At 33.8% G+C, this 26,966-nt stretch overlaps 1 protein-coding gene across 1 annotated transcript in view; it reads left to right on the plus strand.

Annotated features, from left to right (window-relative positions):
• Positions 1-271: 271 nt before the first annotated feature.
• Positions 272-26,966, plus strand: part of LOC128174766 (uncharacterized) — a 35,540-nt gene continuing 8,845 nt past the window's right edge. The window contains exon 1 of the mRNA XM_052840232.1: positions 272-4,775. Within this exon, the coding sequence (XP_052696192.1) occupies positions 272-4,775 (4,504 nt within the window). The remainder of the gene's footprint in view (positions 4,776-26,966) is intronic.

Raw genomic sequence — 26,966 nt, forward strand, 5'->3', positions numbered from 1 at the left:
TAAAAACGTCGTCAAACAAGGACCAGAGTACACATGTTGTTGTTGCCATCGTTTGCTGTTTGAAAACCAAGTTCGGGGATGTACACAAGATTTATATACAATGAACAATCAGGCAAAAAATGTCGCAGATCAATGTATAGATGACAAATATGTTCACCTGTGTGACGCGTCTTGTACAAACTATTGTCCCAGATCTTCTTTGTGGATGTGTTTTACATGTCACAGAAAAATATTGAGTGGAAGAATCCCACAAGAGGCTGCAATTAACAAAATGTCACTTGAGGAAATTCCATCAGAGCTTAGCGATTTGAATTCCTTAGAACAGCACCTGATTGCTTTACACATTCCATTCATGAAAGTAATGTCTCTTCCTCAAGGTGGACAAAGAAATGTGCACGGACCTGTAGTTTGCGTTCCGTCAAATATAAAGAGAACAACTAGTTTGCCACTAAACGTTGATGAGAATTTGTTACTTAGGGTGAAACTCAAACGCAAACTATCATACAAAGGCTACTACGAATACCAATTCGTAACTCCACGACATATTAAAGCAGCTCTTGAGTTTTTGAAAAAACACAATAAATGGTACCAAGACGTTTCTATTAACTGTAATTGGACTGACAATGACGATCACTGCTTGTTACGTGATACTATTGAAATATCTGAAAGAAACGAGGAAAGTCCAGAAATGGAGGGAAATCACAACCAGGAAGTCGTAACTGACACTTGCTTACAACCTGTGGACATTGCGCAAGAAGTCCTTGATCATTACTTTGATGATGTCTACAATATTGCACCAGGTGAAGGACAGAACCCTATAAGGATGTTACAAGAAGAAGGAAATGAAGCAAAGTCATTCCCACATTTATTCCCATCTGGCAAATTCTCATGGAATGAAGAGAGGGATGAAAGAATAACACTTTCTAGATATTTCAACAACAGACTTATGAATACAGACAACAGATTCGCAAAGGACACAAATTACATATTTTTTGCGCAGTTTATGTCAGAATTAAAACAGGTGATTGACAAAACACAGATATCAATACGGAAGTCTTTGTCCAAAAGTTACGATGGAAAGTTGGTGACGTCAGACATGCTACAAGATCCAAAAGTCCTCTCAAAACTTCTCAGAAATGACGAAGCCTTGCGATTCATGCAACCAATAAGAGGAACACCTGCGTATTGGTCTGCAACACAAAAAGATCTTTTTGCAATGCTGCGGCAGTTAGGAATCCCAACATGGTTTTGTTCTTTTTCTGCTGCTGAATTCAGATGGAATGAGATAGTGGGTTGTATTTTACATCATGAGGATGACAATAGAAATCCATCTCATTTAGACTGGTCTGAAAAAAGTGAAATTCTTAGAAGAAATCCAGTCACTGTTGCTAGAATGTTTGAACACAGATTTCATGTATTCCAAAAAGAAGTTATTCTGGCACCAGCAAATCCCATAGGGAATGTTGTGGACTACTTTGTAAGAGTTGAATTCCAACAAAGGGGTTCCCCACATATGCATTGTTTATATTGGGTTGAAGACGCACCAAAATTTGGGGAAGATACTGAGGAACGTGTTACTGACTTCATTGACAAGTATGTATCATGCTCTCTACCAACCGAAGATGATGAGCAAGAACTAAGACAGACAGTGTTAAGTGTTCAACAACATAGCAAAAGTCACTCTAAATCGTGTAGAAAAAAGGGAACAGAATGCAGATTCAACTTTCCAAGACCGCCATCGGAAAGGACCTTTATAGCTGAACGATATGAGGAAGATGCAGAGAGTCTTCATACGAATATGCAAATGAACTCATCACAAGCTAAGGATACTTTACTTATGGTGTGGAATAAAGTTCTTGATGATAATAGCGAAAATCAAACAACTGAAGAGATATTTACAGATTTATCTCTGTCACAAGAAGATTATGAGAACGCACATAGAGTACTAACATCAAGGACAACAACTATTTTAAAGAGAGACCCAAAGGAAATGTGGACAAATCAATACAACGAATGTCTCCTTAAATGCTGGGATGCTAATATAACCATTCAGTATGTTCTTGATCCATTTAGTTGTATTGTGTACATTATTTCGTATATCTCAAAATCAGAACGAGAAATGGGCATGTTATTAAAACAAACAAAAATTGAGGCAACTGAAGGAAATCTTAGTGCAAAGCAAACTATAAAGAAAATAGGATCAGCTTATTTAAATCACAGAGAAGTCAGTGCACAAGAGGCTGTGTACAGAGTATGCAATTTAAAAATGAAAGAGTGCTCAAGAAAAGTAGTGTTTATTCCTGTTGGGGAAAATCCAACACGCTTAAGCAAACCTCTATCACAGCTGAAAAGAAAACAGAAATCACAATCGGAGGAGTGTGAATGTGATGAAGATGAGGAAGACATTTGGATGTCGAATATTGTAGAAAGATATGAAAATCGCCCACAGATAGAATATTTCAATCAGATGTGCCTTGCAGAGTTCTGCTCCGTGTTTAGAGTACTTGCAAAATCTCAAATTCCTGTGGTTAAAAAGGAAGGAGTATACGAATTGCTAAATGGAAAGGGTTATATCCAGAAAAGAACAAGAGGAAAACCAGCTGTCATAAGATACCCAAGATTCAATGCTGAAAGTGCACCAGAAAAGTATTTTCAATCAATACTTCAGCTATTTTTGCCTTATGTTAATCAAAGTCAACTGAAACCACCAAGTTTTGATCTCTATGAGTCATTCTATAGCAATGGGTTTGTCAGAGTAGGTAGCGATCTGCAAGCAGTGAAGAATATCGTCAATGAGCATCGAAATCAGTTTTCGAAAAACGAGGAAGCAGTTGAAAATGCTGCAGAAATATTTGAAATGATTGGCGAGCCTGAAGATGCTTGGGCAAGTCTTTGTCCCGATGCTGAAATGAAGCGTGAAGATTGTTTAATTCAGAAATCAATATTGGACTCAGAAGGCAACAGACAAAAGGAAGTAACTGAAGAAGTTGAAAGAGATGATCGTTCAGATGTTATATATCATATAAGGGAGGCTTCGAATTCAAGACAAGAGATGCTTCCTTTACTGCAAAGCTTAAATGATAAACAGAAGGAGGTCTTTTATACAGTGCGCGAATGGTGTCTAAAGAAAATATCTCGAGAAAATCCAGAACCATTCCATATCTTTATAACGGGCGGAGCAGGAACCGGTAAAAGTCATTTGATTAAAGCAATTCATTTTGAAGCCTCGAGACTTCTTGGAAAGACATTGTCCATACCCAACTCCTTATCAATTCTTTTAACTGCTTTCACTGGAACGGCTGCCTTTAACATTGGAGGAAGCACAATTCATCATGTTTTCTCGTTGACAAGAGCACTACCCATTCCATATGAACCTTTGAAGGAGCAAACTTTAAATGCAATGAGGTCCAAATTAGAGAATGTGCAAATCTTGATCATAGATGAAGTATCCATGGTCTTTAAACGTCTGATGTATTACATACATGAACGACTCGTCCAAATTAAAAAATGCAAGCAACCATTTGGTGGTATTTCGGTCATTGCTGTAGGTGATTTCTACCAGCTTCCTCCTGTAAAACAACGAAAAGACGAGAGATTGTTTATGGTAAATGACTCGTACCCTGTTGACTACTGGTTGGACTTCTTCAAAATAATTGAGCTTGACGAAATAATGCGACAGAGGGAGGACGTTGAATTTGCTACCGTTTTGAATTTTTTGCGTGTTAGAACAATTGATGAGCATATATCGAATGAAGCTTTAACAGTATTGCGAGATTGCATCAGGGAAGGTCCAGACGACGTGTTGCACGTTTATTCTACAAACGATGAAGTAAACGATTTCAATCTAGTAAAGTTGCAAACTTGCGGTGCAGATTTGATAGAGGTAGATGCACAAGATTATCAGAAAGAAAAGGCAACAGGAAGGTTAAAATTACGCGAGAAACCCCTGACCACAACCAAAACAGATGGACTATCATCGTCACTGCTTTTAGCTGTGAATGCAAGGGTTATGCTTACAAGAAATGTAAATGTTGAAGATGGACTTGTAAATGGTGCAATGGGTTATATATCTCACTTTGAGTATGGACGAGATCATCAGAGAAAAAGCATTCAAGGAGTTGGAGTGATATTTGACAGTAAAGAAATCGGTAAACTGCATGGAACAAAGACCCAACACGGAAATCAGATCGTTATTCAAAGAATTCAGGAAGATGTCAAGGAAAAGAATACCAAAAATGTAGTTCGACACCAATTTCCACTTAAACTGTCTTGGGCATGCACAGCACACAAAGTACAAGGAATGACGACAGACAAGGTAGTGGTCAATTTAGATCGTACTTTTGCTGCTGGTCAGGCATATGTAGCTATTAGTAGAGTAACTTCAAAGGATGGATTATTCATAGAGACCGCAGATGAAGAAAAGCTTAAGAAGAAAATTTACGCTGATCCAGATGTTAAAACATCATTGGGCATCATGCAAAGATTTTTCCCAAGAGGAGTAGGTGAAACTGGAGAAAAACAAACTGAGGAATGCAAAACGTTCCTTCTACTAAATGCTCAAAGTCTAAGGGCGCATATACAAGATATCAAATCCGACAACAGACTGACAAATACAGATTTGATGTGTTTAACGGAGACGTGGCTAAGAAACCAGGAAGACTTGACAAAATTTGAAATTCCGGGATTCAACTTTTACAGCGTTTCAAGAGGAATGTGTTATGATGATTCATCAAACACTTTTCGTAAGTTAAGCCAAGCCAGAGGCGGCGGAATAGGTATGTTCCAAAGGAAAGGAGAAACTGTCAGATTTCATGAACTTCCCGTAAAGAATATTGAGGGTATGGCGTTAGAATTTTGCAAAGAGAATATCATCGTAATAGTGATCTACCGACCAGGCAACATTAACGTTGGCTTTTTTCTAGATGCCCTACAGAATGTTGTTATTATCTTCCAAGAACGTGGATTTCATTGTGTTGTAGTTGGAGATTTCAACGAAGATGCCAGATCGAAAGGACCTATTACGAGTTTTTTTCAATCAAAAGGGTTTGAACAAAAAGTTGATTTTTCCACAACAGAAGGAGGGACTATCCTAGATCACATCTATGTTACGGAAGAAATATCCGTTAAAGTTGAGAAAATTCCTGTTTACTTTAGTTATCATGATGCTATCAAAGTGTCCTTTCAAGATATTACACAGGTAATAGACCAATAAAACAGACCTTTGTCAATTGTTATTTCATTTTCTTCCTTCAGAATGATATTTACGTACTTTATTTATTTATTTCGTTTTTTCTTTGTTCATTTTAAAGAAATTGAATCACTGAGGAGGATATTTACTAGTAATTTATTTTGTCAGATAATGATCATTTTTCATAGGAACTACTTCTTTCAAGACAAATGCTTTAGATATGCAGAGTGTTTACATTCAAATGGAAAAAACGATAGACTTGTATGCAGCTCGAGATTTTGAAAAAAAGATGACGTATGTTGTGTTATTGTTAGTTGATGAGATTGGACACAAATAACATTTCCTCCCAATTTCCTTTCAGCAGAAATAAACTGAGTTTTCCTCTAAAATGTAAAAAAGTGATTAAAAAACTACCGTGAAAAAATGAATGTTGAATAGCAGAAATGCCTGCAGATACTTATTTTCAGTATCAAATACCAAATGTTGATGTTAAAAATATTAAGGGTATTTTGAAATACCGGTTAAAAATTCACTTTAAAATTATAAAAACGAAACAAAATTATGAAAGTTGATGTGAAAGAACATTATCTTTAATGTATAATTAGAAAACCAATGAAAATTAGTTTTTTTTTTCTGGAGCTTGGGAATAATTTTTGCTGTATTCTAGATGATGTTAATCATTCATAGGAACTACTTCGTTCAAAACACACATACAGCATTCTGGGGAGGTGTGCAGTTTATATACATACAAAAGGAGAGCACTTAGTTTTGAGGGTAAACCTGTTTGAATCTAGGTATTCTCAGAAAATCCCGTATCTTGTTCAGTTTCTTTGTGCTGATAAAATAAAATACCCGGCATGTAACAAATAACATTTACTCCGAATAATTCGGTCAAGAGAAATACATGTACATCCACATATTTTGTCAAGAGAATTTTAAACCAATTTTGAAGATTTTTTTCCCTCTATAGCAGGTTAGGACAATCTTCTGAATGGGTAAAAATAGCCTAAACTAAATATAAATTTACAGTGCAAAACAAGTTTTCCTGTAGATCTATAGTTTCTGTTTGTAAGATTAATCCCCAAGAAGTTTTGAATATGTTCAGGGATCAATTTCCGTGCATGAACGGCTACAGAAAAAGTTGTTTGCCGAAAATTGTTACATTTTATTAATTCTAATTCGGATTTACCACGTCTTAAGCAAAAGGAAGGAGGTCATTATAAGCCATGTACAAAAGATATCATCATGATTAAACATAGGAGCTTTTCATCCTAAAGAACTAATGATTACAGTTTATCGGAGAATGTTTTATGCAATTTAGCGAAACATTAATTTCTCCCCTTGTAATGACCTCAACACATCAATTGTATTTTAAATTAATAACATATAAAATTTGAATGGAATCACTTCATATAAAAAAAAAACATGTATGAGTACCATGTCTGGAACTATGCGCGCTGAATTAACACATCACAATTTATGTTTGTATCAAGATATTGAAGATTGTACTATCAAGGGCCTGACCCCATAGTTCCTAAGGTGTTAAGATATCGGTGTTTTGATTGATGCATTTTGATTCAAAAATTGTTGTTCTACAAAGCATAACAAAATATGCTCCTAATCAAAGGTTGAAGATCGTTGAGGTCCGTTACATCAAAAATTTAAATAAATTACACGGGATATGTAAAATCAGATAGAGAAGGATACATATTTTGTTACGTATTATAGAATAAAAAATGTTTTATTGTTGATTCTTATCGGTTCCATTAATCAAAACACCAATGTCTGTCCCCATTAAGGATCTACAGGACTGTCCCCTAAAATATTCAGTCATCTGTAGAAAAAAATAAACAACAATTTTAGATACATGTAAGAACAAAAATTGTTAGTATTTGTAAGATCTTTTGAATAAACTCAAGAAAAAAGGGATGGCCCCTTACATTAGGGGCCAAGACATTCGTAAAGTCTTTTTTACATACCTTAAAAACGATCAAGATTTTGTAATGCATTACAGAAACAAAGTTGTTGATCGTAACAATATCAATTTGTAAAACTCATTGCCACACCCATTGATGACGTAATTAGGGATTTTAGGGGACTAATATCTTAAATCTTTAACGTGCAATATGTGAAAAAGCAAACCACTTTGTCAAGTATTTTAAAGGATATATGTATTGACAATCGTATACGTTATCTGAAAGGGAGTGTTTTAAGGGGGGATTCTGAAATTCCATTAATATTTTAATCGTATCGTTTAAAAATTGAACGGAAGACCTACTCGTTACTCGTAACGAGATCGTATCTAGTTATTATTATTATTTTTTTTTTTCCACGAATTTTGTGCACGCGATTTCTCGAAAACTATTCGGCCGATTTCGACCATTTTTTCTCAGATGATAGCCAGTGGTCATAATTCTAGAAGTTTTTTGAAATTTTGAAATCGGCACTTCCGGTTCCGATTTACGGCCGATTTTGTCAGTTTTTACGACCCATTTTGTGCAGACATAAACTCAGAGACTATCAGAGATAGGAATATGAAATTTTCAGGATAGGTAGACCATAGGTTGAAGTTGTGCACAATGTAGTTTTTTGGCGCCAGTGGCGCCATTTCTATGAGCTCGCCTGGGCACGAAAATTGGGTACGAATTTCGAATCAAATTTTTCATACGTTTTGATCTGTATCTTTTTATGAGTTGATATTTTGTCAAAACATATATAACAAAAAAGGTAGATAATCAAAAGTTCTTTCCAACAAAATCAAAAATAAGGGGCTGGGCCCTTTATTTAGGGGCCAAAACACTCATAAACTCTATTACAAATAACATAAAAACGATAAAGATTTTGTAATGCATTATGGAAGCAAAGTTGTTGATCGTACCAATATCTATTAGAAAAAAATATTGCCACACCCATTTATTACGTAATTAGGGATTTTAAGGGCCAAAGATCTTTAACTTTGACGCAATATAACTAGAGAAGTAGAAATATTTTGTTAGACATCATAGAATAGAAAATTTTTGAATAAATGATTTAAATCGATTCCACTTATCAAAACACGAATTTCTGTCCCCATTAAGGATCTTGAGGGCTGGCCCCTAAAATATTCAAACATTTGTATCTCAGAAATGATCAACAATATTACATGGGTGTAAGAACAAAAAATATTTGTATTCTCAAGACCTTTTCAAACAAATCAAGAAAAAGGGGCTGGCCCCTTAAATTAGGGGCCAAGGCACTCGTTAACCCTATTACAAATAACTTAAAAACGATAAAGATTTTGTAATGCATTATAGAAGCAAAGTTGTTGATCGTACCAATATCTATTAGAAAAAATTATTGCCACGCCCATTTATTACGTTATGAGGGATTTTTAGGGGCCAAAGTACTTAAACTTTGACGCAATATATCTAGAGAAGTAGACATATTTTGTTAGACATCATAGAAGAGAAAATGTTATTATTATTAAGGTCTTCCGTTTTCCAACGGAAGACCTTATTGTTTTCGTACGGTTTCTTTTTCCCTATTATTATTAAGGTCTTCCGTCTTCAGCGGAAGACCTTACTGTTTTTCTACGCGTTCTCATTCTTCTATAATATTATTTTTTTTCTTGGTAGTCACCCTTAATTTCTCAGCCATTTCTCAATCGATTTTAATGATTTTTACAGGGATGATGTCTTAGGTGAATATCTCTTTGCATCTTACTTCCTGTCTGAAAATTCACTTCCGTTTCTGAATTATCTCCCTTTTTCATGTATTTTGGAACATGATATTGTCCACGCATCTCCTCAAAAACTGTTATAGTTAGGGACTTGAAATTTATATGCAAGATAGAGTGGTTATGGTAGATTTGCTTGCTTGTTTTAGATTTGACCAGAAGTCATCATCCTTGAAGCTCGCCCGGAACTGAAAATGTTGATGTTAAATTTTTTTGACAATTTTTACGAAATTTGAGATTTGATCACAAATATCTTTCTTCTAATCAATATTTTGCTAACACATGTATAGCATCAAAAATTAATCTATAAAAGATCTTTCAACTGACACCAAGCAAAAGGGGCTGACCCCTCATATTAGGGGCCAAGAGGGGTCTAAAGTCTTTTATCTATATCTCTTTAATGAAAAATATTTTGTAATGTATTATAGAAGCAAAAATGTTTATCTTCCAGTTATCTACCTATATTTGTTAAAAGTTTTCTGATATGTTACATAATTTGGATTTTAAAGGGGCTAGAAGTCCAATATTTTGATCATTTATTTCTTAAAAAGGAGAAATATTTTGAAATGCATTATAGAAGAGAAGATACTCAGAATAATATTCGTAATAATATTTAACCACCAAAGTTTCGTTTAATGGTCCTTATAAGGAGATAAATGGTCGGCCCCTAAAACAATCTTTCCCTAATATCTCAAAAACAGTAACAAATTTCTAAACACTTGTTGAACAAAATGTGTTTAATATTAAGGGACCTTTCATTGATATCAAGAAAAAAGGGGCTAGCCCCTCAAATTACATGATGAGAGGGATCTAAATGTTTCAATCAAAGCTCTTATACATATATCAGAAACAAAACAAGGGCGAGAAGTCCAATACATTTATAATTTATTTGTAAAAGAAAAAGAGGATATAAAAATTGAAGAAAAGAGTATGTTTAAAATCAAAGGATTTTTCATTCTATTTCCAAATCATGTTTAGCTGGTAAATAGCAAAATAAAGGTCAAGCACGTATCTCAAACTCTAGTGATATTGGGAATTTAGTATTTTCCGTTTAATATAGAAGTCCCCGACCACTCCCCCCCCCCACCCTTCATAAAATCATTTAGTTTTTCTGGCCCGATTTTACTTGATCTTTGATCTCGGACCTTTAATTTCAACTTAGTACCATTCTAGATTACCGTACTAATTACCAGACCAATTCGTTCATTATTAACAGAGTTATGAACTTTTTGGCATTTGAGTTTTAATTTTCGTGTTTGACATGTACTGTAGAAAAAGATTATAACTCCCGAGCCCTTCACTCAATCCTCATGAAATTTTGTGTAAATGTACCTCGGGCCTCATTCTGTTTTTCTGCCAAATTTGCAGCGGGTTGAACAATTAAGAAGAAATTTCCGATATCAAGCCGCGAGTATAGCCTGTATGGGGACTTAAAATTTACACAGTGCAAGGGATGTAAGCAGCCGCGTAATATTTCTGTTGCATGTATATTTCTTGTTTTCCGTTTAGTCTGTATCTACGATAGCGTGTGAACTACTTATGAATGTTAGAACTGTGGAAATTACTGTCATCAATTTTCTTATGAATAAATTTACGTGTTACTGATTTCGTTATTGCTACATTTATAAAAATTTTATCAATCCTGTTGATATAAAACAGTCAAACATAATAGTAAACGACACAAAAAAATCTCTACTCTGAAATACATGTGTAAAATGCATCAGTCATTGTTTTAGGACTTCCCCTAATTGTCGTTAACCGAATCCGAGATCCACACCTCAAAATTCTACTTTCGATTTATTTACGACGAAAATCAAGCTCGGTCCTTTTCATCTCCCTCCAGACACAAACACGCATTAATATTTTAAATGACCTCGCACTGTTACCAAACCTGAGTAGTGAGACATCTTACACGTTGTATTTCATCTCATACAAAAATTCAGCTCCTGTCCCGGGCGGAAACGCCCCTAATTCAAAGAGAAAATCGGGAATTATTTCGCGTCAGCCATGTTTTGACGCGAACCTTTGATGAAATACTGTTATGACACCTGCAAAGGCTGTGTGGAGCCAAGATTTGTTCTTTCTCTCTATTTCCTTCTCTCCATTTTTGTTTTTGACTTTCTAACTAAGATATTCAAAATAAAGGGGTTGTTGGACTGAAGTACAAGTTGAAAAACACTCTTCCTTTAAGATTTAGACAAAAACAGTCCTTTATTATTAAGGTCTTCCGTCTTCAGCGGAAGACCTTACTGTTTTTCTACGCGTTCTCATTCTTCTATAATATTATTTTTTTTCTTGGTAGTCACCCTTAATTTCTCAGCCATTTCTCAATCGATTTTAATGATTTTTACAGGGATGATGTCTTAGGTGAATATCTCTTTGCATCTTACTTCCTGTCTGAAAATTCACTTCCGTTTCTGAATTATCTCCCTTTTTCATGTATTTTGGAACATGATATTGTCCACGCATCTCCTCAAAAACTGTTATAGTTAGGGACTTGAAATTTATATGCAAGATAGAGTGGTTATGGTAGATTTGCTTGCTTGTTTTAGATTTGACCAGAAGTCATCATCCTTGAAGCTCGCCCGGAACTGAAAATGTTGATGTTAAATTTTTTTGACAATTTTTACGAAATTTGAGATTTGATCACAAATATCTTTCTTCTAATCAATATTTTGCTAACACATGTATAGCATCAAAAATTAATCTATAAAAGATCTTTCAACTGACACCAAGCAAAAGGGGCTGACCCCTCATATTAGGGGCCAAGAGGGGTCTAAAGTCTTTTATCTATATCTCTTTAATGAAAAATATTTTGTAATGTATTATAGAAGCAAAAATGTTTATCTTCCAGTTATCTACCTATATTTGTTAAAAGTTTTCTGATATGTTACATAATTTGGATTTTAAAGGGGCTAGAAGTCCAATATTTTGATCATTTATTTCTTAAAAAGGAGAAATATTTTGAAATGCATTATAGAAGAGAAGATACTCAGAATAATATTCGTAATAATATTTAACCACCAAAGTTTCGTTTAATGGTCCTTATAAGGAGATAAATGGTCGGCCCCTAAAACAATCTTTCCCTAATATCTCAAAAATAGTAACAAATTTCTAAACACTTGTTGAACAAAATGTGTTTAATATTAAGGGACCTTTCATTGATATCAAGAAAAAAGGGGCTAGCCCCTCAAATTACATGATGAGAGGGATCTAAATGTTTCAATCAAAGCTCTTATACATATATCAGAAACAAAACAAGGGCGAGAAGTCCAATACATTTATAATTTATTTGTAAAAGAAAAAGAGGATATAAAAATTGAAGAAAAGAGTATGTTTAAAATCAAAGGATTTTTCATTCTATTTCCAAATCATGTTTAGCTGGTAAATAGCAAAATAAAGGTCAAGCACGTATCTCAAACTCTAGTGATATTGGGAATTTAGTATTTTCCGTTTAATATAGAAGTCCCCGACCACTCCCCCCCCCCCCCCACCCTTCATAAAATCATTTAGTTTTTCTGGCCCGATTTTACTTGATCTTTGATCTCGGACCTTTAATTTCAACTTAGTACCATTCTAGATTACCGTACTAATTACCAGACCAATTCGTTCATTATTAACAGAGTTATGAACTTTTTGGCATTTGAGTTTTAATTTTCGTGTTTGACATGTACTGTAGAAAAAGATTATAACTCCCGAGCCCTTCACTCAATCCTCATGAAATTTTGTGTAAATGTACCTCGGGCCTCATTCTGTTTTTCTGCCAAATTTGCAGCGGGTTGAACAATTAAGAAGAAATTTCCGATATCAAGCCGCGAGTATAGCCTGTATGGGGACTTAAAATTTACACAGTGCAAGGGATGTAAGCAGCCGCGTAATATTTCTGTTGCATGTATATTTCTTGTTTTCCGTTTAGTCTGTATCTACGATAGCGTGTGAACTACTTATGAATGTTAGAACTGTGGAAATTACTGTCATCAATTTTCTTATGAATAAATTTACGTGTTACTGATTTCGTTATTGCTACATTTATAAAAATTTTATCAATCCTGTTGATATAAAACAGTCAAACATAATAGTAAACGACACAAAAAAATCTCTACTCTGAAATACATGTGTAAAATGCATCAGTCATTGTTTTAGGACATCCCCTAATTGTCGTTAACCGAATCCGAGATCCACACCTCAAAATTCTACTTTCGATTTATTTACGACGAAAATCAAGCTCGGTCCTTTTCATCCCCCTCCAGACACAAACACGCATTAATATTTCAAATGACCTCGCACTGTTACCAAACCTGAGTAGTGAGACATCTTACACGTTGTATTTCATCTCATACAAAAATTCAGCTCCTGTCCCGGGCGGAAACGCCCCAAATTCAAAGAGAAAATCGGGAATTATTTCGCGTCAGCCATGTTTTGACGTGAACCTTCGATGATGAAATATAGACTGGCAATGCCTGTCTGATATGCGCGATATATATTTCGTATGATAGAAACAGAGGACCAGTCTACGATGAAATTTTGTTATGACACCTGCAAAAGCTGTGTGTTCGAATCTCGCCGGAGCCAAGATTTGTTCTTTCTCTCTATTTCCTTCTCTCCATTTTTTTTTGACTTTCTAAATAAGATATTCAAAATAAAGGGGTTGTTGGACTGAAGTACAAGTTGAAAACACTCGTACGTTAAGATTTAGACAAAATCATTCTTTAATTATAAGGGTCTTCCGTCTTCAGCGGAAGACCCTTCTATTATTCTATTGTTTCTTTTTCACTTTTCTTATTATTAAGGTCTTCAGTTTCTAACGGAAAACCTTATTGTTATTGCTTTGTTCCTTTTTCCCTATTCTTCTATATTATTTTTTTTTCTTACAAATTTTGTGCACGCAAGATCTCGAAAACCACTCAATTGATTTTTATGAAACTTCTCGATCTTATAGATGACGATGTGAACCGTATTGCAAATTTTTTTTATTGATGACGTCACTTCAGGGTTTGAGATATAGTCGTTTTGTCGATTTTCAGAGAGGTATTTTGTCGGCAGTACTCCTTTTAAACTATAGCAGATATACACTTGAAATTTTCAGTGATGGTAGACGGAAGATTGAAATTGTGCATGAAGGTTTAAAATAATTTCGATTGCAAAAAGCGCCGAAGCTCGCCTGGACCCAAAAATTGAGATTAAACAAATATCATAATTTTTTTCTGGTTTTCTTTGTTTTTCTCTTTTCTGAATGATATTTTGTTAAAACATATAATGTTGATTTTTTTTTATATTTATAAGACCTTTTATTTGATATCAAGACAAAGGGGCTGGCCCCTCAAATTAGGGAACCAAAGGGCTCTCAAGTCTTTCATCTATAGCCCCTTTACTGAGATATATTTTGTGAAAGATTATAGAAGCAAATATGTTTATCTCACAGTTATGTATCCAAGCAGTGTCATGATTTTATAATGTGATACGTAATTAAGGTTTTTAAGGGTTCAAAATTCAAAACTTTGATCACCGATATCTCAGAAAGAAAAAAAAATTTGAAATGTAGTATAGAAGAAAAGATACTCAAAATGATCTACTAAACAATATGGATTCTTCAAAATTTCGTTAAACAACCCCTATAAGGAGATAAGGGATCGGCCCCTTAAACGCTCTTTCTGAGATATCTCAAGAATGGTAACAAATTTCTATACACTTGAAGAACAAAATATTTTTAAAAGTAAATGACTTTTCATTTGATACGAGGAAAAAGAGGCTGCCTCTCGAATTAGAGATCTAAATGTTTTCAACCAAAGCTCATACATCTAAAACAAAATAGTATCTGGCCCTTAGAATGAAGACCTTTGTCTTATATTTTAAATCACGTTTAGCCGTTAAATAGCATACCAAGGTCGTACATGTACTTCATGTTCTAAAACACACGGAAGACCTCCTCGTTGCTCGCAACGAGATCGTGTCTAGTTATTTTTCTTTTTTTTTCTTACAAATTTTGTGCCCGCGATTTCTCAAAAACGGCTCGGCCGATTTTCATGAAACTTTCAGATCTAATAGATATTGATCTAAACTTAATATACATTATTTTTTTTGATGACGTCATTTCCGTTCTTAAGATAGTGACGTTTTAGTGATTTTCAGAGGGTCGGCTTGTCCAGGGACCTCCTCCTAAACGGTAAAAGATATTGAGTTCATACTTTCTGGGATTGTAGACAATAGATTGTAGATGTGCCATTTGGCATTCATATTTGTCATGCTCAAAAGGCGTTAAAACTCGCCTGGTCCCGAAAATTGAGACTAAAAAAGTCATAATTTTTCATGGTTTTCTTTGTCTATCTCTCTTTTGAAAAATATTTTGTTAAAACATGTATAGTAAAGTTTTATTATATTTACAAGACCTTTCATTTGATATCAAGAAAAAGGGGCTAGTTTCTCAAATTAGGGGACAAAGGGGCCCTAAAGTCTTTCATCTGTAGCCTTTTACTGAGAGATATTTTGTGAAATGTTATAGAAGCAAATATGTTTATCTCACAGTTATATATCCAAGTGATGTAATGATTTTATAATGTGTTACGTAATTAAGGGTTTATAGGGGCCGAAAGTCCAACATTTTGATCACCCATATCTCAGAAAGGGAAAATATTTTTTAATGCAGTACAGAAGAAAATTTGTTTAAAATTATGTTCTTAACAATATCGGCCTTCAAAATTTCATCAAACGGCCCCTATAAGGAGTTAAGTGATCGGCCCCTAAAACCTTCTTTCTCATATATCTCCAAAACGGAAACAGATTTCTAAACACTTGTTGAACAAAATTTGTTTAGAATTAAATAAATTTTTATTTGATATCAAGAAAAAGGGGCTGGCCCCTCAAATAAGGGGATTAAAGGGCTCCATAGTCTTTAATCTGTAGTCCTTTACCGAAAGATATCTTGTGAAAGGTCATAGAAGCAAATGTGTTTATCTAAGAGTTATGTATTCAAGCAATGTAATGATTTTATCATGTGTTTTGTAATTAGTGGTTTTTAGGGGCCAAAACTCCAAAATTTTGATCACCTTTATCTCAGAAAGTAAAAATATTTTGAAATGCAAAACAGAAGAAAAGTTGTTCAAATTAATGTTTTTAACAATATGCAATCTCAAAATTTCGTTAAACGGCCCCTATAAGGAGATAAAACCTAAAACCTTCTTTCTCATATATCTCCAAAACGGTAACGAATTTATAAACACTTGTTGAACAAAATTTGTTTAGAATTGAATAAATTTTCATTTGATATCAAGAAAGGGGGGCTGGCCTCTCAAATAAGGGGATTAAAAGGTTCTAAAGTCTTTAATCTTTAGCCCTTTACTGAGAGATATTTTGTTAAATGTTATAGAAGCAATTTATATGTTTATCTTTTATATGAAATTATGTTTTCAAGCAATGTAATGATTTTATCATGTGTTTTGTAATTAAGGGTTTTTAGGGGCCAAAAGTCCAAAATTTTGATCACCTATATCTCAGAAAAGAAAAATATTATGAAATGCAGTACAGAAGAAAAGTTGTTTAAAATGATGTTCTTAACAGTATGCGACCTTCAAAATTTCGTCAAACGGCCCCTATAAGGAGATAAGGGATCGGCCCCTAAAACCTGCTTTCTCATATATCTCCAGAACGGTAACGAATTTCTAAACACTTGTTGACAAAATGTGTCCAGAATTAAATGTTCTTTTATTTGATTCCAGGAAAAAAGGACTGGCCCCATAAATTATGGGATCAAAGAGCTCTAAAATCTTTAATCTATAGCCCTTTAATGAGAGCCATTTTGTGAAAGGTTAATAAAGCTAGATTTGGTTTAATACGTTTATATATCCTAACAATATAATGATTTTCTCTTGCGTTACCCAATTAAGGTTTTTAGGGACCAGAGATAAACAAATTTAATCTTTTCTATCTTAATTGGAAGAAATGCAAATATTTAAAAAAGCAATGTCAGAGAACATATAAACAGCGATACAATAAAGCGTTAGTACTTCACTCCCTTTTCCATAACATGTTTTGATGTCGAAACTCAAAGCCGAATGTCATATTTCCTTCTAAAAATTGGACGGAAGACCTCCTCGTTACTCGCAACGAGATCGTGTCTAGTTATTATTATTATTTTTTTTTTCTGTCACGTTTTCTCAAAAACGCTTCAGCCGATTTTCGTGAAACTTTCAGATCTTATTCATGACAAAATTTGTAAGAAAATTACACGAAATTTTTTTAGTCGTCACTTCTGGTACCGAGATATTAAAGATTTTATGTTTTTGCTTGTTCACAATTTTTCTCAAAAATTATTCAAGATAGGACTTTCAAATTTTCAGAGAAGGTAGAGAGTGAACGGCCGCAGTGCCCTTCGCATATCCGAACGTCCGTCGTGACTTCCGGTCGTCACCGGAAGGAAATGAAAAACCTTAATTTTTTAATTTTTTGGATTTGAATTTTTTTTATTTTTTCATTCGATAGAGACGCTCTCAAAACTTCAGAATATGAAATTCGTTTTAAAATCAATCCATGCATTCTTGAGATTTTGGACTCCAAAGTTCTGAAGCGAGGGTCCGCGTAGCTCAGTCGTTAGAGTGGTGGACGTGTGCCCAGGCGACCCGGGTTCAGTCCCGGAGTGCCGAATCTTTTTTCTCTCTCATTTGTGTTTTGATTAATGGGTTTATCTTTAAAATGATGGATTTGAATGTTTTCCGTTTTATTTTTGTCATAAATAAAAAAAATAACGGCTTTTTTTTAGTACAAATATAGAGCTCTTTTCTGTCAGCAGCTCTCTAAATTACGACGCTCGTCGCATCGCTGACATCAAAGACATGCCGCCGAAGTGCCCCTGCAGTTCGACCGCATTAGAGTTCGCTTGGTCGCTTTGCCGGCATCAAAGAAATGCCGCCATCTCAATGACTGTATGCACACAACATTTAGCAATGCACCCACGTAATTCTACTCGGCTTAAAAAGGAGGACTGCTTAGTATTTAATCCCATATATAGATACACACATGCATGTATACATGCGTTTATTGACATAGGTTGCTTATATATTGATATCCTGAACATTATAAAACGCTATGTAATCTCTCTCTCTCTCTCTCTCTCTCAAGTACTTTGAATAAGAACTAGTACAGGTAACGTGGAGTAAATTGGATAGAAGCTAAATGTACATTGGCGTCCAAAAATTATACATATTTTATATCAAGTTCCGGGATAATGTCTATGGATTCAGATAATTTGAAATTCATTTTTAAATAATTGTCTTCTTACTGATTGGAAGTCAACGCTAAAAAGTCATTTTTATTAAAGATGGTGTACTTTTTCCTTTTTTTGTGCATGTCTATATACTGATACAAATCTGTTGCCTGTCGGGATTAAGAAAAGCCTCCGAAGTTTATACACGTAACTATACAAACGAACGGGTGACTGCAACAAGGTTTAAAAACTGACCACCCGTTTATGAGTGTTTGAGCCTAAGAATAAATAGATGTAAAAAAAATCAACAGTTACATCTTTCAAACAACGCTTATATATTGTTCTAACATCTGTATTTTATTTAGAAATTGTGTAATATGCGATATTTAGAATTCAATATTCTACGTTTAATATAGCAGTCAACGACCGACCTCCCCCCCCCTCCCAATTCATAAAATCATTTAGTTTTTCTGGCCCGATTTTACTTGATCTTTGATCTTGGGCCTTTAATTTTAACTAATTACCATTCTAGATTACTGTACTAATTACAAGACCAATTCGTTCATTAATAACAGAGTTATGAAGTTTTTGGCATTTGAGTTTCAATTGTCGTGTTTGACAGGTACTATAAAAAAATTCTAACTCCCAAGCCCTTCACTCAATCCTAATGAAAATTTGTGAAAATGAACCTCGGACCCCATTCTTATTGTTTGTGAAATATGCAGCGGATTGAACAATTAAGAAGGAATACCTGAAATTAAACGGCGCTTATTGCCCATACGTGGAAATTAAATTTACACAGTACACGCACCGACCCCCGCCCCTTCCTATTCATAAAATCATTTAGTTTTCCTTGCCTGATTTTACTGGATCTGTCATCTTGAACCATTATTTTCAACCTAGTTCAAGTCTAGTTATTATTATTTTTTTTTTCCACGAATTTTGTGCACGCGATTTCTCGAAAACTATTCGGCCGATTTCAACAATTTTTTCTCAGATGATTGCCAGTGGTCATAATTCTAGAAGTTTTTTTTAAATTTTGAAATCAGCACTTCCGGTTCCGATTTACGGCCGATTTTGTAAGTTTTTACGACTAATTTTGTGCAGACATAAACTCAGAGACTATCAGAGATAGGAATATGAAATTTTCAGGATAGGTAGACCATAAGTTGAAGTTGTGCACAATGTAGTTTTTTGGCGCCAGTGGCGCCATTTCTATGAGCTCGCCTAGGCTCGAAAATTGGGTACGAATTTCGAATCAAATTTTTCATACGTTTTGATCTGTATCTTTTTATGAGTTGATATTTTGTTAAAACATATATAACAAAAGTGGTAGATAATCAAAAGTTCTTTTCAACAAAATCAAGAAATAGGGGCTGGCCCCTTAAATTAGGGGCCAAGACAGTCATAAACTCTATTACAAATAACTTAAAAACGATAAAGATTTTGTAATGCATTATAGAAGCAAAGTTGTTGATTGTACCAATATCTATTAGAACAACTCATTGCCACGCCCATTTATTACGTAATTAGGGATTTTTAGGGGCCAGAGTACTTAAACTATGACGCAATATAACTAGAGAAGTATACATATTTTGTTAGACATCATAGAAGAGAAAATGTTTGAATTTATGATTTAAATCGATTCCACTTATCAAAACACGAATTTCAGCCCCAATTAAGGATCTAGAGGGCTGGCCCCTAAAATATTCATACATTTGTATCTCAAAAATGATGAACAATTTTAGATGGGTGTAAGAACAAAAATTGTTAGTATTCTCAAGACCTTTCCAAAGAAATCAAGAAAAAGGGGCTGGCCCCTTTATTTAGTGGGGGGGGGGGGGGGGGGGCAAGAAACGCGTAAAGTCTATTACAAATTACATAAAAACGATTAAGATTTCGTAATGCATTATAAAAGCAAAGTTGTTAAATGTAGCAATATCTATCTGGAAGACTCATTGCAACACCGATTTATTACGTAATTAGGGATTTGTATACATTATCTGAAAGTGTGTGTGTGTGGGGGGGGGGTAATTCTGAAATTATATCGAATATTCATGGTATGATTTAAAACAGAAATCGCAAGGAAGACCTACTCGTTACTCGTAACGAGATCGTATCTAGTTGTTTTCGTACTGTTTCTTCGTATTATTTTTTCCCACAAATTTTGTGCACGCGATTTCTCAAAAACTATTCGGCCGATTTAAACTTTTTTTGCACAGATGATTGCCAGAGCTCATAATTCTAGAAGGTTTTGAAAATTTTGAAACCGTCGTTTCCGGTACCGAGTTACGACCTATTTTGAGCAGAGCTGATCTCAGAAACTATGAGAGATATGACTATGAAATTTTCAGGATAGGTAGTCTATAGTTTGAGGTTGTGCACTATTATGTTGTTTTACGCCAGTGGCGCAATGTTTTGGAGCTCGCCTAGGCACGAAAATTGGGTACTAATTTTTAATCAAAATTTCATACTTTTTGATCTGAATCTTTTAATCAGTTGATATTTTGTTAAGACATTTATATTAAAAGTAGTAGAGAATTAAAAGTTTTTTCAACAAAATCAAGAAAAAGGGCCTGGTCCCCTTTTTTAGGGGCCAAAGCACTCGTAAACTCTATTACAAATAACTTAAAAATGATAAAGATTGTGTAATGCATTATAGAAGCGATGGTATTGATTGTAACAATATCAATAAGGAAAAATCATTGTCACGCCTATTTATTACGTAAGTAGGGATTTTTAGGGGCCGAAGTACTTAAACTTAGACGCAGACATGTTTTGTAGAAGAGAAAATGTTTGCATTGTGTAGATATTACCAATATCTATTAGAAAAAAATCATTGCCACGCCCATTTATTACGTAATTGTATCTCAAAAATGATCAACAATTCTAGATATGAAGAGAAAATTCCTGTATTGATGATTCTAATCAATTCCACTAATCAAAACACGATTGTCTGTCCCCATTAAGGATCTAGAGGGCTTGCCCCTAAAATATTCAATCATTCGATCTAAAAAATGAACAACAATTTTAGATAATTGTGAAAACAAAAGATGTTAGTATTTGTAAGACCTTTTGAATGAACTCTAGAAAAAGGGACTAGCCCCTTAAATTAGTGACCAAGACACTCGTAAGCTCGATTATAAATAACTAAAAAACGATATAGATACTGTAATTATAGTAGCAACGTTGTTGATCGTAACTATATCTATCAGACAAAATCAATGCCACACCCATTTATTACGTAGTTAGCGATTTTTAGGGGCCAAAGTACTTAATCTTTGACGCAATATATCTAAAAAAGAAGACATATTTTGTTAAGTATTGTAGTAGAGAAACTATTTGCATTTATGATTCTAATCGATATCATTGATCAAAATACCAATGTTTGTCCCAATAAAGGATCTAGAGGGCTGGCCCCTAAAAGATTCAATCATTTGTATTTCAAAATGAACAGTAACTTTAGATGATTGTAAGAACAAAAAATGTTGGTATTCGTAAGACGTTTGAATGAACTCACGATAAGCGGACTGGTCCCTTAAAATAGGGGCCAAGACACTCATATAGTCTCTTACACATACCTTAAAAACGATCAAGATTCTGTAATGCATTATAGAAGCAAAGTTGTTGATCGTCACAATATCAGTTTGAAAAACTCTTTGCCACACCCATTGATGACGTAATTAGATATTTTAGGGTTAAAAAAATCTTAAATATTTAATGTGATGTATGTGAAAAAGCTGAACACTTTGTTAAGCATTTGAAAGGATATTGACAATCGTATACATTATCTGAAAGGGAGTGGTTGAGGGGGGAATTCTGAAATTTTAATAATATTTTAAACGTATCGTTTGAAAAGTGAACAGAAGACCCACTTGTTACTCGTAACGAGATCGTATCTAGTTTATTATTTTTTCCCCAGTTTTTTCCACAATATTTCTCAGAGATGGCTCGATAGATTTGCTTCAAGTTTTCAGGACTGATAGAAAATGATCATTTCTCTACGTGTTTTTTTCCTGTCCCGCGACAAAAAGCTTGTCCCTTCGAGATCTCTGAAACAATATAGACTTGAACATCCAAACTTTGAGGGATAATAGACCTATAGTTGTAGATGTGTTTAAACATTTTTGTTTTGTTCGGCGTAACTTCCTGTCGTCACCGGAAGCATTTCAATTTTTTTTTGCTTTTACGTATTTAATTAACTTTCCGAAGAATAAAGATATTAGTATAGATCCTTACACACGTCATCCATGCAATGTTAAATAAACAAAAAAAATCTACTTCCGGTGAGATATCTTTATTATCTAAGGACGCTTTTTTAAAACATATTTTGTACCCGCAAGATCTCAGAAAATGTATGTGATTAAGAAACGAAACTTTCACCGATTATAGACATTTGATTGAAGATATGTTTAAACAGTTTCATTTTGTCGAACGTCACTTCCGGTCCACACCAGAAGAGTTGAAACAAATCAAGATGTTTATCCGTTTAACTGTTTTCATTCAATGGTTTTAGCTACTTTGATAAATAATAATGTTAGATAGGCAAGTAAATAAGAAATAACAAATTTAATTTTCATTGAGCACTTCTGTCTCTCCGTTTCCTGTCCCGAGACAAAAAAACCTAATTTTGACGAGATCTCTTCCTTTTGTCCGTTTCCTGTCCCGAGACAAAAAACTTTTTTTGACGAGATCTCAAAAACGGTAATGACTTGAACAACTAAACTTTATGGGATGATAAACCTATGTATGTACATGTGTGAACACTATTTTGTTTTGTCCGGTGTAACTTCCGGTCGTCACAGGAAGTACACCCAATTCTGAATTTTTAAAAATATGTTGGTTATTTAGCAAGGAAGTCACATTTTAGCAATATAATTACAAAAGGTTATCCACACATAGTAAAAAACATAAAAAGTTCTACTTCCGGTAATCATCTCAAATATCTCAGGAAACCTTTTTTAAAAATAAAATACCCGCAAGATCTCAGAAACTGTGAGAGATCAAGACACAAAACTTGTATGATAATGGACATTTGATTGAACATGTGTTTAACGGATTTCATTTGGTCGTACGTCACTTCTTGTTCTCACTCGAAGCGTTCAAGCAATATAATTTTTTTTTAACTTTAGATTTTTTTAGATATTTTATTCAGTGTGATGAACAGTAACAAATCGTAGGTAAATGTACTAAAATATGTATTTTCAATTTATTAATCACTTCCGTTCGATCGTGTCCGGTCCCGAAACAAAAAACTTTTTTCAACGAGATATTATAACAAACAAAAATCTGAACATCCAAAAAAAAGGAAAAACAAAACAATGTATGAAGATATGTTAACTATGTTCTGTATGATCCAGCGTAACTTCCGGTCGTCACAAAAAGTACTCAAAAATTGACATTTTGTCTTTTTGGTTTTACTTTTTGGGAATTCTTTTACAGTGTATATAATATCCATTTTTTGTTTACAAGAGAAATGGATTTTTTGTACAGATTAATACATGAGGAACGGAAGACCATTTTGTTGCTATAGCAACAAGAGTCTAGTTTATCATTTATTTTTGCTTCATCCGAACAATAGGGTTTTCTTAGGAGATTTATTTTGGCTTGAAATGAGGTCTTCAACAATATGTAAAGAAAGCCTAGGCACAGGTGGCTCTGGGACCAGTATCCAATGCATAGCTGTTAAATATTAATAAATGAATTTTTTTTAAAACGATTACCAGGGGAAATTTGTCTGGTACCTTTATTTCAAATAACTGAAATTAAGAAAAATGTATATTGTAAACTATTTATATTACCAACCATTAATTCATATAAATGTACTTGGTGTATATCATTACATGAGAAATGTACTGCTATAAAATAAATACCTGATTAAGTTTGAAAAATGCAAGGAAAATAAACATTAAAATCAATTTATTTCACTAAATGTGTAAGGTACAAATGCTGGTTTGTTTTATGTATATAAAGAATTGCTTGTTACAACTTAAAGCCCTATTTACACGATGTGTTTTAAAGATATGACTCGCCACATCTTACAATTCAGACCGTGTGATTAGGAAAATCATAAGACAGATACGAAGTCAGTTAGTCAGATGGAATAGAGACAACTTCTATTCTGTCTGGCAAGTCAGGTGGTTTTGAGCAATTAAACAGGTCAGAGAGGTTAATCTAAATACAGCACATCTTAAGACGTGTTTTTTCCCCGAACTTTTGCCACAGATTAACTAAGATTAATTTGAAGATAAATTGATAACTAAAGGCTTTTAAGATGTGGGGGAAAATCTTCGGGAACATTTTCAATCCGTGTGCTAGAATTCAATTTGGCAGGGAAGAAAAAAGAGGAATTAAAACTTACGACTGAACAAACTGAGAGATTGATAGAATTGTATCAAGATGAAGTAGATTTGTGGAATTTTTCTTCTGTAAATTACCTCAACAAAGACTGCCGAAGAAAAACTCTTGAAAACGTCCCATCAAAGCTTCAAGAAGAATACCCAGGCTTAAATGGATACTGTAAATTTGACAAGCAGTTGGCACTTTCTCTTGATTTTCTTTATTCGGGATTTCAATTTTGCTTTTTCTTATATGAATAACAAGTTTTAAAACAGAAAAAAATAAACCATTTAATTACCTTTGTAATTCATATTTCATCTGAATAATATACAATGCTACTTTGAATACAAGTTCTAATACTACATGTAGGGTTATTACTTTACAGCTGAAAAATCCCTGCGAAGTGGAGCCAGCTCAGTATACACAAGTCAGTGGACTCATTTTGCTGCTCTAGACACATTCTAAAAAGCGCAGGTGAATCCAAGAACAAGCCAATCCAATTTAGTGAGTATTTTAATGGTAAAAAAAATCGCCCCTCCCCCCAAACAAAGATGACAATTTATAAATGTTTTGTGTTGAACTTATTTCAAAATTAACTCTATAAATTTCTTTTCGCAGAGAGTACATTCATAGCCTGTACAGCATAGACAAACCACAAGTAGAACTCTGGGTTTAATATGAGAGTCATGGGGGTTTGTCAATAAACAGGCCATTCAAAGCGAATGATACATTAACTGTGTGTCAAATAAAGGGGAATGAGCTAATACACTTCGCAATTTTTTTTTACTTGTTTGGTTGAAGATCCACATGTGGAATCTTCAAGTTTGACAGCTTCGCAAACTCTTATACCCAGTGTAAGTATAACAGGTTTTATTTGATTTGCACAATAACTATGAAAGACAATATATTGTTTTTATTTTTTACTTTCATACACATTGATCGGCAATGCTTGTGAATAATGAAGAGTTCAATAATTTGATACAATAAACAGCTTTAAAGTGAATGTAGCGGAGCCGCCATAGATGTGATTCACTAGTTTCTGAGAAGAAAATTTTTTTTAAGGTTTACTCAAAACATTCCTATGTAAAATATCGACCCCGCATTTTGACCCTTTCCTATCTGTGAGGTCATAATTTTCACAACTTTGAATCTACATTACCAGAGGATGCTTATATTAAACTTTCAGCTTTCCTGGGTGATTAATTTCTATGAATTGCATGAAGCAGAGATGTTTATTCTTGGATCGATAATGAAGATGAGAAGGGGGGGGGGGGCAAAGATTGGGAAGGGGATTTGGAGATGACAGCGAGAAAAATAAAATCAATTAGTAAAGGACTGGAATGCAAAATAAAGAAAATTAAAGAATGTTACTAAAAGAAAACAAGACCCTCAAAAGAACAAATAGAACCTGAAATGAAAAAAATGAAATGTGAAAACGATGATTTGAGAAGTGAACTTTCAGTCTCAATGAGTCAAATTTTATATTCGAGTGATGAGGATGAAGAAAAGAGTGAAAATGTGAAAGAGAGTACAAGAGTGAGTGAACGTGAATGCAAGAGTGTGAATGAGAACAGCAGTGACAAATAAATAATACTTTTTTCAGAAAGTGTTCCCTTTTTTTTTTAATGTTATTTTTGGTTAAGTTTCCGTTCAACATTTATAATTAATAAATATAAACTACATCAAAATCAATGACAAAGGACTTTATTTAAAGCTACTGAGTGTGACCCCCTTTTATTTTTTAATGATATCTTTATATCCTGCAAGAATCTCTAAAGAAAGCATTTTGTTCTTTAAATAAACTGATTTATGACATGATTAAAGTTTGGCCCTCAAAAATATGAAGTATTAAAATGTTTTAGGTATATTAATTTAGTTATGTGTTACATTTTAGAAGAGTTGACATACGATATATTTTTTACCCATTTATTTGACTCATTTGCACTCATTAGCAGTATACGACTTCATAAGCAACGCTATGTATTTTTTTTTATAATTTAATCAAAAGCAGTAAAAAATGACATTCGGTTACCTTTTTTTTTAATGGGGAATTTAGACTAATACTTTGAAAAAGATTTTTTTCGGCCACTCATTAGTATTTAATAAAGACATATATGATAATAAATACATATATGATAAAAATAATTTTTTGAAAATTTCATTTTTTTTTCGCTAGTCAAGATTTTTTTGGATGAGGTTACCCTCCCCCCTTTTCAAAAACTATTATATATATTTAGATCACATTATGTAAAATTTACGGAATAAGAAAAGTAATAGGGAGTGAAGCAACTGATCTCCTTCTTAATCGCGTAAAAATTACTAAATGTAATGTACATTACGTAGAACATAACCCACTTTTTTAATGGCTGATGAAAATTTCTGCCCCAATCAAATGGAGAAATTTTTAATGATTAAAAACATCACTTAATAAGATATTTATGGACGCTGATTGGATGAAAAAGTTGGTTATGTATTTTTGTTTTATATACATTAAAAATATGTAGCAAGTGGTGAAAAATCCATTAACT

Source organism: Crassostrea angulata, chromosome 2, assembly GCF_025612915.1.
Source record: "Crassostrea angulata isolate pt1a10 chromosome 2, ASM2561291v2, whole genome shotgun sequence".
NCBI classification, from domain to species: Eukaryota; Metazoa; Mollusca; class Bivalvia; order Ostreida; family Ostreidae; genus Magallana; species Magallana angulata.